This window comes from Crocodylus porosus, unplaced genomic scaffold, assembly GCF_001723895.1.
Source record: "Crocodylus porosus isolate Cpor-Errol unplaced genomic scaffold, CroPor_comp1, whole genome shotgun sequence".
NCBI classification, from domain to species: domain Eukaryota; kingdom Metazoa; phylum Chordata; order Crocodylia; family Crocodylidae; genus Crocodylus; species Crocodylus porosus.
This window is the reverse complement of record NW_017728948.1, coordinates 3,418,913-3,435,488: the sequence shown is the minus strand read 5'-3', so window position 1 is coordinate 3,435,488 and position 16,576 is coordinate 3,418,913. Positions and strand designations below refer to the sequence as shown.

The 16,576-nt window shown below is 47.4% G+C and overlaps 1 protein-coding gene across 4 annotated transcripts in view; it reads right to left on the bottom strand.

Moving 5' to 3' along the window:
- The window catches only part of SLC4A11 (solute carrier family 4 member 11), a 217,339-nt gene that overhangs the window by 47,037 nt on the left and 153,726 nt on the right, over positions 1–16,576 (bottom strand). For all 4 annotated transcript variants that reach the window (XM_019552988.1, XM_019552989.1, XM_019552992.1 and 1 more), the window contains exons 7-9: positions 15,292–15,415; positions 10,493–10,699; positions 2,856–2,940 (exon numbers count right to left, since the gene is read on the bottom strand). In XM_019552988.1, coding sequence (XP_019408533.1) covers positions 2,856–2,940; positions 10,493–10,699; positions 15,292–15,415 — 416 coding nt within the window. The remainder of the gene's footprint in view (positions 1–2,855; positions 2,941–10,492; positions 10,700–15,291; positions 15,416–16,576) is intronic.

Genomic DNA, 16,576 nt, shown 5'->3' with positions numbered 1-16,576 from the left:
AGGGGGCAGGACATATGTCAATAGGTTTAAACTGCAGCAAAGCAGGGTTAGATCAAATCTCAAGAATAGCTTAACATCACAAGAACAGCAAGACAATGCAGCCAGCTGTGAAACAGCCTTTACCGGAGATTTTCACGGAGGCTGGACAGACGTCCTGGAGCATTTGCAAAGAGCAAATCCTGCGTCTATGAAGGGGTGGATCAGATGAACTTGCAGCATCCTCCTAATACTGCAACTCATCCCCTAGAAACCTGGGGTGACGTTCTGGGTTCAACAGAAGCCAAAAGTTGTGTGGCTAAATTATGGCATTACGGTGCGTTTCGGATGCACTTACATTAGACTTCTACGAACCAAAGAAGGTCTTTTGTCAGATCCCTTATTTGTAGGAGCAAAGCCACCAGTTTGGCAAAAGTTACTTCCCTCCTCTCTCTCACACGACCTTCCACAGACAAGTACGTATCCAGCTTTAGCAGCCAAGAGGGGATTGCACGATGATGCACTACAATTGCATCTTTCCAGGCACGGCCAGCAAAAGTGGGAGCACCAGGCCCTCAACCCGTTCCTCCCTGCCGGCGAGCAGGAACGTGCTGCTCCAAGTGAAGTGCTTCATTCTGCCAAGAGGACTCCTTTGTAGCTTGAAACTTTCTGGCGATGCAGTTGTTCAGCACAGCACTTCTCAAAAGGGAGTCCGTGGCAACCCTTGACAGGGCACGTTAGAGGACGGGAGGAAGGAGAGGCAAAAAAAGGGACGCCTGAAGGGAGAAAAGGAAGGACAGACGGACGGGTCTAGCAACTCCAGAGAATCTCTTAATTGCTGGAGTGGTTCCAGCAGATAGAATGACTTATTTCTTACCCGTAACAATGACAGGCGTAAGCAGCAATGTCACAAACAGCGGTCTTTAAAGACGTTGTGAAATGGCATTCCCATCCATCACACGTGGCTTTAACTTGCCAGCGTTTGTACACAGCTTGCTGCTATTTTAACCGGCTGCCTCCCTAGAAAAGTGATCAGCATCACCTCTGCTTTCTGCCAGGCTGGGATCTTCACTGTGGCAAGTACTGCGGTGCAGGTGCTGGAGTGGGTGGAAAAACTAATCTCTCTGGGGTAGCATTTATTAGCCCATCAGGCAAAGCAGAAGTACGCTGCATCTGGAGGAGGCTCGACAAAGCTTTGACGTGGCCTCTGTCGCTTGATGGGCTCCAGGCCCACGCAGCAATGCAAAGAGCACAAAGACAGTCCTGGGGAAAATTGGCAAAAATAGCCCGTCATTTTTAAGATGGGCCTTGGGAACTCCAGGGGCAAATAAGCGTAGAGAGAGCGTGTACGTGCGTATAAAAATACATGGATCATTGTTATGTGCTTTGTAGTTTACTATAATGGACACCCAAATCAAATCAGCACTTTCCCCAGGGCCATTTAAGCCTCTGTACAGTCAAGTCATCCTCCCACACATGCCATTTATCTAACCTTGGGCAACCAGTCAGAGGTAAAGCTAAAATCTCCTCCTGGTACTCAGCTCCCACTCCAGTGCTATAACCACCAGGCAAAACACACACGCTCACCAAGACGCTAGTGACTTTTAATAGCCCAAGGCGCCTTAATGCCACTTCTGAAAATAATTTTTCTTGCCCACAGTTGCCCCATAGGGATTCCCTGAAGAGCTAACTTTGAGGCGCTCCATTAAATGAATAAGAGTCGAGAAGAAACGTTCTTTCTCCCTGTAAAGACTTAACGACAGCAGAGTAGTGATGGTAATTATCAGCTGCCTGGAGAAGGGTTCAGAGTTGAGCAAGAACAGTGTAAAGCAGGAAGCTTTCCCCAAGGTTTGCTCAGTCCAGAGGAATAAAAGCTCAGAAGGTAGGCAGTCACCATCAAGGATACATTTAAAAAACGCAGTGCAATTTCCAGGCAAGCATTTGGGAGACTTCAGCTGCTACAACATCTTGGAAACAACATAGAGGCTTCTCTGGTAGCCCGAGACGAGAGACTAAGAAGGTCTCCATCCTAACATGGCACGGTCGCTTGCAATGTTTTTTGTATTTTATGCAACCATTTAAGATCAATGAACCCCAAAATAGCTTTATGCAAATTAAAGCTCCATTTACTTCAAACCTCAACAGCCAGCTATAATTCAAAACCAAACTGATGCTGGGTTGAGGTTTTGCATGCAGCTTTTCTCTGTAAAGATGGGGCGTTTCACAGTGTTTTTTTAAGCAGGGTTCAGAGATCCTCGAGAACGGAAGGTTGCACTGGAAAATGGTGCTTGCTCCAAAACTGATGGACACCTTTAACAGGTGTATAAGACTAGATATTTAAGCCCTAGTATTGCATCTGGGTTGATTCTCAAGGCCTATGATTCTCCATGCTGCTTTGGTAAATTAGCAACAACACTTGGAGATTATAACCAGACTCCACTGAAGTTCCTGCAATTTCCATTTGTAACAGTGCACAATTCCCACACCATTTCCACGACAGGTATCGACGGCTGCCGCACTACAAAGACAACAGCAGAAGTGGAGCATACCGTGCTGATGAAAACTAATTTGTTTCTGATCAGTTCTGATGTCTTCCTTGTGCATGCTAATAATCAAGGAGCTTAAAATCACCATAATTAAGGACCTGGCTTTAGCAAAACTAAAATTTCTATTAAGAGCACATTGAAAACTTAACCCATTCACAAGCGTGTCTTGCCGGCTTAGAAGCTATTCACAGGTTTTAGCGGGATTCTGTTTTTAAAATGGAAAAAAAAAGGGGCAGATATCAAAAGAACATATCAATCCACATTGTCAACAGGACACTATCACAGGAATTAAGGAAAGTCAGGGAGATTCTTCCATAAACATGAGCAACCTACCGTCAGTGAAGTCCAGAGCGTACACTGGAAATCTTCGTGCAATGTCATCAAAAATCCCCTTGCCAACATTGAAAAAGTCATGCAACTAGAGAGAGGAAGGAAATGTTATGTCAGTTTAAAAGGCTCAGGCATTGTTAAAAAGATTAACCTTATTCCAGGGCTGGTGGGCAGAAAAAAATTAAATCAGCTTGACTGCTGCGTGTGGATTACAGCTTACAGAAGGAGATGCCTAGCACATAGGTAATAATACATACTCTCAGAAGTACTGTAGAAAGCCAAACCTCTCTACGTGCATTCATGCAGGCACCGTGCTACCTGCTACGCAGAAGAGCGAACTGATAACAAGGCAGGGGCTTGACCACCCAAAGCCGGCAAAGTAATGGCTAAGCCACGATTAGACCTCAAACTTCTGGTTTACCAGTCCAGATCGCTCCGAACCCCCAGAACAGAAACTTAAAAGCAAAGTCTCTCCCGACCCCCCAAAACAACTACCTTGAAATCCATATGCCATGATATTCAAAACTATGTCTGCATATAACCATTCACGCTCCAGAAATGGCATCTGAACCTATCATGTAGGTAGGCTTTCCTGGGGCACCGATCAGTACATGTATTGATCAAGGAAGGGTTTTTCCTCACTGGAATCAGGACTGATGCACAAGCACCTTACACCAATCAAGCTGGAATATGCATGCATAATGAGGTTGTACTTATTCATCACAAAGTGAGTTGATGAGGCTGGTACCGGACAGTCTAAAAACGGGGGTGCTTGGATTTGAGCCACCCCATGGCTCAAGTGAGCAAGATCAGTCTGTGGGCTAGATCGAGTGTGGGATCAGTGCACAGAGTCAACTGGTACGTGCAATCTGGTGCATGGGTCTGACCCCAAACGTCAGATCCGGCCATGGAGCAGACGCATACACAGGCTTGGCCCCACACACCGGATCCAGCTGCGGCCCATTTTTGTGTGCTGGCACGATCTGGCACGGGGGGGGCTGCGTCATCCGGCCTGTGGGGTTCCCCACAGGTCCAGAAATTTGGAGGCAGAGATAACAGTGTTAAATTGCCCCAGCTCTGGAAGCAAAAATTCACAGCAGAGTAAACGCTCCCTAGAAGTGCCCAGCTATGGCAGTACCTGCAACCTGAAAACGTTACAGCTTGAAGAGTTGAGCCCTCCCAAATCACTCAATTGGCTCAAAAAGGAAGTCTTCTTCGTTTATATGTTTGGACTATTCGCTTTCAGTTTGTGAGTTTTTGAAAATGTGAAAAAAATACACCCTAAACTTTCTGCTGCAATGGTTGGGGGTAGAAGTGAAGGCACAGTTCCACTTCTGTCCCTAAGACAGCCTAGGTCTTGGCTTTTACTGGCCCAAAAAGCACGCATCTTGCCTTAGGACTGTGTTTCTATTCCGCACATCTCCCTCTACATCAATGAGCAGCCCAGCTGACCACCAAGGACAGACTCTAATCACCCCCGAGAAGTCGCACAGCTCTCCCATGGTCTAGCAACGGGGAGTCTAAGGCTACGCCAGAGGCTGATGCGCTGGAGAAGGGAAGTTTCCCATTCTCAGAGCTTCTGTCATGATAGGACCCAGCTCCCATTTTCAATGCCAGTCGCTCAATGATTTTTTTTGCCCCGCCATTTAAGGGACTGGGGGGGGCTCCTCCAGGATTTACGCACTTCCCCGACAGAAGGAGATCATGGCAGAGCTCAGATTATAGACAGATGTGTAGGAAACCATTTGGGATGGCTTCTGAGCCACGGGATCTCCCTAGGCCAAAACGAGATGCGTAAGAAATCTAGACAACCGAGCATCTTTGAGCCTGCTGTGTAGAGTGGAATAGGATCATGTTTGCTTACTGAGATGCTTAAAAGCCACCTAATGCCACATCTAATTGGCACTTCATTTCTTTTAAAAAAAGAACAAAAACTTATATTCTCTTCAGATGCCCCAATTCCAGCTTCTGGGGCTTTAGGAAGCATGCTCAAAATTGCAAGATTCACAATAAAACTGCAATAGTTAGCAAAGCTGCCACAGTAAGCAACTTCCAACAGTGTAATATTCTCTGCTGCTTTTATTAAAGCCTCCCTATTTCTACAGCCTTCCAAGAACACAGCACAACATAATGGATTTGGCTCCTTGAACCGTGAAATGGGAAACTTAAGTTCCTTCCGAAAATTTAATTCTCCCAACAATTAGAGTGCTTCATTTTCTTTGGTATCCTTGTTGATGGAAAGAATAAATTGCATGCAAGAATGCAGATGTAAAATGCTTAACACCACTTGTAACTCCTTCACAACACAAAGCTGCAAGGCTCTTGGGGCATCTATGCATGAGCAGACTTGATTAATCAAGTCTGGTAGTTACCATGCTTCAGCTGACTGCAGCATCTCGCGCATCAGCATCCCCGCACTTCAAAACGATGGGCACTTGAACTCATTCGACGAGCTTTAGTTAAAACACCCCTGCCACCATTTAAGCGTGGGGATGCCGATACCCAAGACGCTCCCGATGCTTTAATTAGAGCACCCCCCTGCTGCTTCTGGAGCACGTGTATAAACGCCCATACATGAAGGTTGGGTGGGCTTGTTGCAGGACTAAATATTGAAGATATGCTTCTTACCACAAGCTATATGATCCAAGGAAAGTAGGGCTGCAAGAGACCTTACCAGCTCATCCACTCCAGCTCCGTGGCAAGATCATCCTTGACTAAACCACCCCAGCCAAGCGTGCATCCAACCTGCTCTTGACGCTTTGCAGGGACGGAGACCCTACATTTTCTCCACGCGTCTGTGCCAAGGCTCGACCACCCTCAGAGCCAGAAAGTTCCTCCTGATCTCCAACCTAGACATCTTCTGCTGCTGCTTGTCCTGTTCCCTTGATTGGCAAAATTAGCTAAATCAAAGATATTTTAGTTGATCAATGGTGGAATCTTCTGCACACACAAATCCATTTCTGGGCATTTATTTTATCACTTCCATTATTATAGCAAGAGAAACACACCATTGGCAAAGTAATTAAAGGCGTTTCTCTTGCTATAACACTGGCCCGTTTGCATTATTGCTTTGTCCGTGGGCCCGCTGAGCCTTCCTTCACAGGCGTGCCCTTCTCCCTCGAGCGCCTGCACGAAGTATTTTGAATTGTGAAGTGGATAGACGGCAACGATAAAACATGGAGAAAGAGGAGCTTAAATGTTGGGAACAGTGGCAAGCTGAAGCCAATTGTAATTGAGACGGTTAGTATTTTTAGAAGGGCGAATTTCCCAGAGGCACGAGCCAGACAGACTCATGATAGCGTTAATGAGCAGTGTGTGTTTACTCGTCTTGCCGTAGGAAGCACGGGGACACAGCGCCTGGCCTTTGGGGAGAAAGATAATGAGAACAACCATGTGCTTGTTTGGCAACTTTGTGCTGTGCTTAGCCGCATGGACGGCATTGCTCTGCGGGGAGGCAAGGGCTGCAGGAAAGGCAGAGCGAATAACATACGGAGGAGCGTGAGCGTTGAAATAAGGGAAAAATGGGACTAAGGGAGCAGGTGCGCTGAATACGTAACCCTGCTCTCCTTTCTCCCCTCTTCTGTTATGATAGATGTGATCCCCATCAACCCCGGCACCCCAAAAAATCCCAGCGCCGTGTGCAATGTGCCTCTCCCTCTTCTGCCCGTAGGCACGGCTTGAATGCGAGAAGTTTCTTCCTGCACAGCTGCTCCACCACCCCAAGCTTCCCCCGCGACACTGCTTATGGGAACTCGATCGTCTCTGGTATCAGCTGTTGTCACGTCCACCTCGGCAACCCCACCACTCCCTCCGGCCCACCCGAGATCATCTGCATGTCTTGCATCCAACTCCAACACATCCCAACAGCAGCCTCTCCTCCGTCACAAGTGATCGTCCTTATCCTACTCTGGAGAACCCCTTAACATACCCAACCCTGCCCTACCTACCCCTGCAATACCACCTTCCCTCTGATGCTCAGGTCAGATCGGGTATCCCCATTTTCCACTTCTCTCCAGTCTTCTGGCATCTTCCCACCCCTGCCATCTGGATAGAGGTGGCTGGGGACAACACACACACGCACACCTACAACTTCCTGGCAATCTTCATAAACCCACCGTCCGACTCTTCTTCAATCTCCTCTAAAACCTCACCTCTGCCATGCTGCTTGCAGAAAACCCCAACCATTTGGGGCGTGGTAGGCTGGGAGGGCTGCAGCATTGCGTGTACAACCAGCCTATGCCAAATCACTGCCGTTTATTCCCCCGGTTTCTTCCTTGCTCACACCTGCCTATCTATTACACATGGTCATTCAGGCTGTAAGCCAGGAGAGCCATTTGCTTCCTGCTCATGTGCTGCCTAACACAGTAGGGTCCAACATGGTTGGGGTCTCCAGGAGTTCCCGCAATATTAATGACACACAAATAGACTCTTACTTTACAGATGTTGTGACCACCCTTGCTCTAATAAGGTCATGATTAAATATCTCAGTAAAGAGGAGGGATTTCAAGGGGATGTAATTAAGACAGTATTCAGCAAGGGCTGAAAGCGTGTCATGTTTCCTAAACAGGCCCTGGACAGAAAGAGGAGCAGCGCCGTCCTACAGACAGTGTGGAGCTAATAACTCTGCAACCCTGCAGTTCCTTGTAATGTGTTAGCAGAGGTAGGATGGAGGACTTGGGAAAGATCAATTCTTTCATTTATGCAAAATACTGTACCTACTCCCTGCAGCTGCTGCAGGAGAGCTCCGGGGGGAAAGGCAGCGAAGGACCAATCTGTATGCTGCCTGCAGTCATCATTCCCACCCCACACCAAGCAGCACTCACTTGGGGTTAATACCATAGCTGTTTTCAGTACATGGTGGCATTTGGTTACATTCAGGGCGGTTCAGAAGCAGTAATTACACTTCAGCTTAGACATTTGTTTGCTCCCAGGTGATGATATTGTATTTCCCCAGTTTTTTTGTTTTGTTTTTTTAAAGCTGTTGCACAGACTAAAAAGTTAGAGGCACCGGAGATGTTCTTATGCAAGTAACTACACTGCCCAGTTTTGATGCGCTATTCACCCTTTACTGTCCGACACCATGCTATTCTCTTTCTTCGGGCAAAGGGAAAACCCCAAAAGAAAGATAAAGGCTTAATCCCCATTTAAAAAGTGCTGCGAGAAGAGCTCTGTGTGGAATGACCAAAGAAATGACCCTCCAGGCTACACCAGGTAGAATCGCAGCATCGGTATAAGTTACCCTGGAACAAGAGTCGTACTGCTGGCATGCTTGTTCAGGGAATTAGTTAAGCTGCACCAGTATCCCCACCAAGGCTAGGAAAAGACACTACACATAAACCAGTATAAAATGATTGGAAACCAGTCAAAGCCTGTAACAAAACAGAAGTTCAGTGCACAGAGACTGGTTTAAACATGGCAGAACCCAGTCTGAAACAAATCCTTGAGGGAAGTAGTAGCAGATTTAATCAGTTTAGCTTAGATCTGTCTATCGAACTTCTGTACCAAATCCCTCCCGACTCAACCTGGGTCACTGTCCTCCAGCATCCCAGGTTCCTTTGCAGACCCTCCCTAACTGCACCCCCTGCCCCTCCAGGCAGGCAGGCTAGCCTCTACCAGCGCTGATCTGCTCCAGCCAAGCAAGCCCAGGGCCGCCCCCCCAGGCTGTCACAAAGCTGAGGCAGCAAAGCCTCTGCTCCCCAGTCCTGCATCCTGCCTGCACCAGTCAGCCAGGTAGGGCAGGGGTGGGGAAGCAGCAGCCCCCTCCCTGGCCCTCTCCAGAACAGCTGGGGGAGGCATAGCCAGGTGTTGGCTGGGGGGCAGCCAGTGCAGGCTGCCTTCATACCCCTTTCTCCCACTGAAGGGTGAATGCAAGGTCTCTTTGCTCCTGAATTAATCTAATCCAAGGTGCTTAGAAAAAAGCTGTGGAAGTTGATGTGAATCTGCCTCGGGCTTTTTGAACCTCTGTACCTGGCCCAAGAGTTCTTGCATCTCAGAGCTCTACCAGCAAAGACCTTCCGGACGTAGACATGGCCTTGCTCCTAAAGGGGTCACAGTCTATGAAAGTGTGAGGACACCCCACAGTTAGTACTACGAAGCCAGCACCTGTCAGGATGTGTAGAACAAAAATAAAATGGACTTCAGCTTTACATTGACGCGTGGCTATATTTAAAATGGGAACATGTTAGACCACCCTGCTCCTCATCACCAACATGGTCTCTGGAGGGACCCGCCTGTTCACGGTTAGGGCTGCCAGGCTCTGGAATGGGCTCCCAAGGGAGGCAGTGCTCTCCCCTACTTTGGGGGTCTTCAAAAAGTAGGTTGGATAGGTATCTGGCTGCGGAATTACGATCCCAGCACTCGTTCCTGCGCAGGGCAGGGGGTTGGACTTGATGATCTGTTCAAGTCCCTTCCGATCCTAGCAACTATGAAACTACGTCTGTGTCAAAAAACACATTAGAAAGCTTGAAAAATCCCCAAGTACGGGTATCATATATATTTTCCAAGTAGGGTACCACAGCCACTAGTGCAACATTGCGCTGGTGTCTGCAGAAAGGGTTTCAGGGATATAGGCAGCAGAGGGTTAAGGACGGATGAAAGAGAGAAGCACTGCTGCCAAGAGGAAGGTTTAAGCTGTTCTCTGCATCCACTGGGGATAGGACAAGTGCTCATGTTGCGATTTAAAACCAAGGGAGATACTGGATGGACGTTGTGAAAAGCTTTCGAACTGGAGCCCTTGGATCCGATTACCTGGGGGTGGAAGTTGTAGAGTCCCCATCACAGGAGGATGCTGAACAGCAGGGAGACTAACATCTGTTGGGGGCAGTTTAAGTATAGCTTATCCTGCCTCTGGGCAGCAGGTAGAGTAGATGAGTCTCCATCAATCCTTAGCTTTGCTTAGCATCCCGAACTAAACGATTTCAGTCAGTTCTAACGGCCCTTACCCCTTTGCAACCCTACCATGTAAAAAGGGGTTGCTTCATTACAACTTCATCCTGAATGAAAATTTAAAAAGGTATAATAAACACGCAGTGATTCTTATGAGTTTTTATTCTGTCCCCATTCATATTTCATAAAGGTACTAAAGAGCCTCTTGGGATGCATCTACCCCGCTTTCTCAACAAGCCTGCATGCGAGAAAAGTCGCAGCCATTTATTGCGGCTCAGGCTCACGCGTTAGGCGGAGCAGACAGCTCGGAGCAGCTCCAAGTACGAGCATCTTAGCACTGTGCCCAGATGGTCCATCTTGGGGGGCCCCAAGCACCGGACTACGGGCCTGCACTTGGACCTGCTCGAGTCGTCCTATCCGCTTTATTTATGGGGCCAGGCTTGACGGAAGCAGGACCGATTCACTGGAGCTTGCTGTTCACCAGTGTACCCAGGCTCACACGGGACGGGGGCTGGACACGCTCTAAAGTTTTCAAACCCATTTGTGCTGCTGCAAAGGAGATTTATTTACTTTCCAACAACAGAAGTGGGTTAGCTAGACTGGAAAATGGTACAAACCACCTGGCTTGAGGCTGTGGAAGCGTACATCGCTGGCGTGAATAAGCAGGGCTAGTGCAGGGCAAAGAAAACAAATATCCCAGAGGGTCCTTTACACAGAAACAACTGGTAGACGGACCAGACCTGTCCCCACCCTACCTTGAGCGGCTTGTGGCTGTGCGTTTTGTGCCCATCATTCACTGCCGAGGGTCTCTGGTTCACCACAGTCAAAAGGTGGCGTTGATGGACTAAAGCTTCTTTAAACTCTTCTTCCGTTTTTGTTTCCAGAAGCTTCTGCCGGAAAGTTATATCTGAAAACATGGTGGCAAACGTCCGACCCACTTCCGTGGCAGTTTTTGTACTTTTCTGGAGGGAGAGGGGGGGGAAAAAAAAAAATATTGCATCGATTATTCATCGTAAATGCATTCAAGCTCTGAAAAACCTAACATAAAAAAGTTCAAGTTGTTCCTCTTCCAACTACGAGCAGAACGCAGGTTTTCACGTTTCCTCTGCAACCAGAGGCCGTGCAAGCCTCCGCATTAACATTTTAAGACTCTTGACTGGACTTCAGGTGCTTGGGAGATTTCTCGCGGTGAAGTGCAGAAGGCAGCACCGTCTACATACATCCGTTGAAATCTCAATCACCGTGCTGCAATGCGTGCAACTGGGGCCTGATCCAAATGTCGTTCAAGTCAAAGCATCATTTTTGAAGGACCTGGCCCGAGACCACTGCAACACTGATGGAGGTAGAGCTATTTGACAGCATCCTTCTACCGGGAAACATTTTCAAAGCTAAGTCTGGCTTTAGTAGCTAATGACATCCAGAAGGTTAAGGACTGTGAGATATAGCCAAGAGCTTTCCTTTCCCCGGGAAGGTTTATGCCCTTATCTTATTGCAAATATGGGTAGAAAGAGACTGTGGCCAATTCTCACGGAAAACATTTTGTTAAGGTCATATCTGAATTTATATTCCACAGACATTTGACAGAAGCCAGACTGGCAGTTTCCAGAAGCTCCCCAGCTCCTTGCACTTATTCATCACCAAAGTTAAAATCCCGTTTGTCACAACACGGTCGGTATCTGCGAGGTGATGGGTGTCATGCATGCAAGGGGGAAGGGGCTAGGGGTACACGGGAGACTGAAGAAAGCAAGGAGAAGCTAAAACTCTTAAAAAGCAGCAAATTCCCATTTCCTTCCAAGGTACTTGCTAGAAAAAAGCAAAAAAGGATTAAGACAGGAAAGAAGGGGGCAGTGACTTCAACAAATTATTTTAACATCCCCATGGAACCAACTTCCAAGAGAAGTGGTGCAGACTCCTACCCTGGGGGTGTTTAAGAGAGGGTTAGAGGAACACCTTGCTGGGGTCATTTGACCCCAGTGCTCTTTCCTGCCATGGCAGGGGGTCAGACTAGATGATCTGCTCAGGTCCCTTCCGACCCTAGAAACTATGAGTTACTGATATGTTCTTTGAGTGTTCAGCTTTAGCACAGTGAGAAAGGGGCCTTTAATCAGGTAGAGGCCAAGTACTCCAAGAACAAATGTCCAGAGCACAGCGCAAAGGAAATGGTAGATCTGCTCTGTATCTGCACAGGGTAGCAACGGTACATACAAAAATTGGGAGCTGCAGAGGAGCCTACATCTGGCAAGACCTCACTTGGACTCCTGTGCCCACTTTTGGGCGACACACTTCAAGGATGCAGACAGATTGGAAAGAAGCCAGCAGAGCGCAACAGCAGTGGCTAGGGGACTGGGAAGCAGGGACTTGCAGGGAAAGGCTATAAAAACTAGGGTTACATAGTCTGGAAAGAGGAAGACTGAAGGGGGATTGCCTAACAATCTTCAGACACCTGAAAGGCAATTACAGAGAGGATGGAAGTGGGCTTTTTTCTGTGGCCATAGAAGAATGACTTGGAGCACTGGTCCCGAGCTGCAGCAGGGAAATTTAGGCTGCCTAAAGCAGCTGGAGAATTTCCACCCCTCTCTCCCCATAAGAGATTTCCTACAGCAGATTGGACAGACACTTGGCTGGGATGGTTTGGTTAGGGATGATCCTACCTTAAGCAGGGGACTGGACTAGAAGACCTCACGGAGGTCTCTTCCAGCCTGGCTTTCCTATCCTCCTCTCAGCTGTGAAGACACCTGTCCAAGCAGAATTTCAAAAGCCCTTCAAGAATCGGGCATTGATCCTGGACATCTTCCCTCCCCCTTCCAAGGATGGGATTCAATACTTGAATCCAACAGATTTTTATCTGCACTTACCAGGTCACATTCCCTGGTATGTCTATAGTCCAAAAAAATGTTGGTCCCCTATTGTGCAAGATGTCTTAAGCTCAGAGCAAAGGCATCCTTCAACTACAATGCAAATGCACCCTTACTGCACTGAGATAATTCTAAAAATACCATGAATGGAAACTATTTCTGTAAGACAGAGAGATTTCTTAATTAGCCTTGCCAAAAAAAAAAAAAAGAGCCGTTCCAAGGTCCAACTTGTGGCAGAGATGAGTCGCGCACTCATGGCCTCCATTTTACCAAAGTACAGGGCCCCAATGATCAGAAAGGCCCTATACGTCTCCTGCCGTAGCTGAGGTTTCCCAGCATGTTCTTTCTACCACCTCTTGGACTCAACTCCCGGCCCCAGGTGTTTGTGGCATGTCCCTGGTGGAGTGCCCTCCATTATGAAGCTGGTTTGCTCTATTAACTTGCAAACATTCTGGTGTAAACTGATGAAGGAAGACCCATTTGCCAGCTTCCTGGCAAGAGGACTCTTACCTCCTACCTAGCCTGAGGGGCTCTGAGAGTATTTCTAGCAACTTCTGCAGCAAATGCAATTATACCCACCTTCTCTGCACCTATAAGACCTCCCACCCCTAAGTTTTTCCTGCGTGGATGGAGACTACATTAGTTTCATAGTTGGTAGGGGCTGGAAGGGACCTTTCACATCATCAGGTCCACCCCCCTGCACTTGAGCAGGAAAGACTGCTGGAATCAGATGACCCTAGCAAGATGAGCCTCAAAATGACACCCCAGCAAGATGGGCCTCAACCCTTTCTAAAGAGATAATAGATGCGAGGATGCAAGGAAAAGATGACGGTGAGAGTGAAAGGTTGCGGAGTGGCTTTTAAGCCAGGACAGGTTACATTTCCAGGACACTTGGGTTGATAGTGCCAACAAGCTTGCTATTCTAATTACCGAGTCATGTGTATAAGTTTGGGCTTGGTAGCAAGGCCAACACAAAGAATCAGTCAATCAAGACAACTGCGATTTTTCTTCAATCCATCTCACTGCTATTGCTTCAGAGGCTCCACTTGTTTCCCTTTAGTTGGACACTGGCCATCACCACTCAGCTTTCTTAGCTCCAGTGTCTTCCCCTTACTTACTTGCCAAAAGCTCAGCATTTTGCTGGCTCTGAACAAATAATAAGTTTATGATGTTAAAAAAAAAAAATACCAGTATGAATTGGTGCAGTTTGCTGCTTGTTTTTCACGTGAAAAAGCGGTTTTCAGCCTGTAGATTTTGCTGAGTGGAATGAGATCCAATTTTTTTTTTTAAATGTTTGTATTGGAAAGTACAAACTGCTCAGTCAGTCTGGAAAAACTTGGTCCAGATAGCAGGACCAAATCTCATCTCTGCAGGAGATTGAAAGTCATGATAGTGCGCTGAATTATGACACCATATAGAGACAGAGAAAACAGTTCCATCTATTAGAAAGGTGGGGGGGGGGAGGGGGGGATCCTTGTGGTCATTGAAAAAAAGCCTAAACCACAACACACTGCATTTTTCATTCAGAAATAAATAACCCTAGTTTAGCTTTCGTTTTCTGCGGGAAATCTGCGGACAAAAATAGTAACGGGAGATCAGTGGATGCAAGCTTACAAGAGGCCCACCCTGCTATGCTTTGTAGCGGTATTAAAAAAAAAAAAAAAAAAAAAAAAAGTCTGTCCATACACTAGGTCAGCCACTGGCCCCATCTACGCTGCAAAAAGAGGTACAAGTGCAGCATGCAAAGACATGCCCAAGCCGCATTTAACCTCGGTCGTTTCGATACTAATAAAGAGATGCTGCTAGCCAAGTAATGAGGCCTGTGCAGCTGCATCTTCACCCTGATGGTACCCAAGCTAGACTGAGGCTTGGTTGCAGTATATCTACAGATGCTTCAGTGATGCCCTCAATTCCAGGGTGAACGTACCTCTTGGTGATGATACAGCTTTTACAGACAAAGCCCTTTTGCCAGAATACCTTCCACCACTCTCCTAAACCAGTGGCTCTCAACCTTTTTTTGTACCAGGACCCATTTGCAAACATCGATGGCTAGTCCTGACCCACCGCCCCCCACCCATGGACTCCAGTCTCCCAGTGTGTTGGGGTACAGGAGGGCCCTAACAAGCCCCTTTCAGGCTGCAACTTTTCCAGCCATCATTTCCCATCTTTTTCTCTTTTAAAGGATAATCCCTTTTTAAAGTTTGTCCGTGATCCGTTCGTACATTCTTACGACCCACTTGAGTCATGAGAAATGCCATCCTGAACCATCAGAGGTGTGCCAGAATAACTGTGCCTACACAAGGGGGGGGTTGCTGGCATAGCTGGCAATCCGATGCCAGGATGAGAAGGATAGAGGTATCCTCAGCCCTGACTGATATCACAACAGGCAAAATTAAGGGCAGCTTTTTGGCACATCTCCCCCTTCCAGCACTACAATGGAGGTCATTCCCTTCTCTAACGAGCCTGGGGGGGGGACAGGAAGATAAGGAGAGAGAAAATCCATTTGTCATAACTCAATGCCTTAGTCGGAAGTAGACCTGTGGTGGTGATCTGTCCCGTTCACTTTCCGTTGCGTCTCGTTATGTCTAGACGATGGGTTGTCGTGTAACCTACCAGGACCCCGGACGAAAAAGAAAACGAAACAACCATATTGGAAACCTTCCAAGGCATTGATTGGCATGACTGACAGCAAGACTCACCATCTTCGGAGGAGCAAGCACCAGTATCACAAATCTCACTTCGCAGGAGTTTTCTCCCCAGTTCTGAGGCCTCTCCAGGCGGCTGATGCAAACATGACGTCGCTGAAGGGACTTTATAGTGCAACTGTCGGGGAAGGAGGAATCGTTAGGGCCCACACAATGTGCAAAAGCAGATCATTTTTCCTCCTGGATAATGCTCAATAAATTCTAGCTACGACAACATATGAAAGAACAGGTGGCTTTACTACTGCTGCAGATGCAGACAAAAAAAATGGCATTTTAACGACAGCCACTTCTCTCTCTTTTAGATGTCGATCCCGCTCTCTGAGGCTGGACCATCTGGGCTCCACTCCTGGACTCGATTTCGAGCTTACAGAACTACTTCTCCTCATCCTTCCTTTCTGGCTTTTAAGAGCCCAGAAAAGCTCGCCCTAAACCTGCCGTGCTGCAGATAAATTGCTCTAGCTAGAGGGCTTCCTTTATTGTTGAGAGAAAAAATGCACAGGTAATGACTCACATTTCCACACACATCCATTCATCCAGGGCTCTAAACCGTTTGCAAAGGCACTTTTAAAGTGAAATGGAGGGGGAAAGAAAGGGGAAGGGGAAAAGATGCTTTTATTTCATATTGCTCCTTTAATGGATGCCTCAGTATTTAATTTGGTTTGAAAAGGGTTTTCCCACCACCGCTAGGTTGAAATTAAGACAATGCATGGCAAGAATCAAGTCCTGATCCTCCGTCTTTTTTTCTAGACTATATGGGCAGTCTCCAATGATGAAAACTGTGCCGTTACAGCTCCCTGGGGAAGCAGGAGTGGGACCTCTTCCAGCCCCATTAGAGAGGGGAAGGTGGTTTAATTAAGCCATCATTTTGCTCTTTCAAAGACTGCTGTGACTTCCAGCAGGAGTCGGGAGCTAACATTTTCGATGTCTAGTTTCCCCCCTTACCCACAGTGGTTTTCAGTACAGCGGCTGTGCCATCGTTAGCTTCCATAAAGGAGCAAGTACCACATTGGACAGTTTACAATCACAATACAACAGTGGTGAAGTAGAAAAATCACCATCGTCTTACAAGCGGAAAGGAGGAGACGCGGGGGGTGGAAAGCAGCAGTGACTTGTTCAAAGCCAGACCCGAAGTCCACAGCAGAAATATGAAAATGAAACAGAAAACAGGACCAAATTTTCCAGCTACCAAAAACATCCGTTTGCTGTCCGAGTACTCCCGCCTGTCCTTTGGAGAGCAACCAGCAACAGGTATCAATGGCTTTGAGCAACGTATGATAAA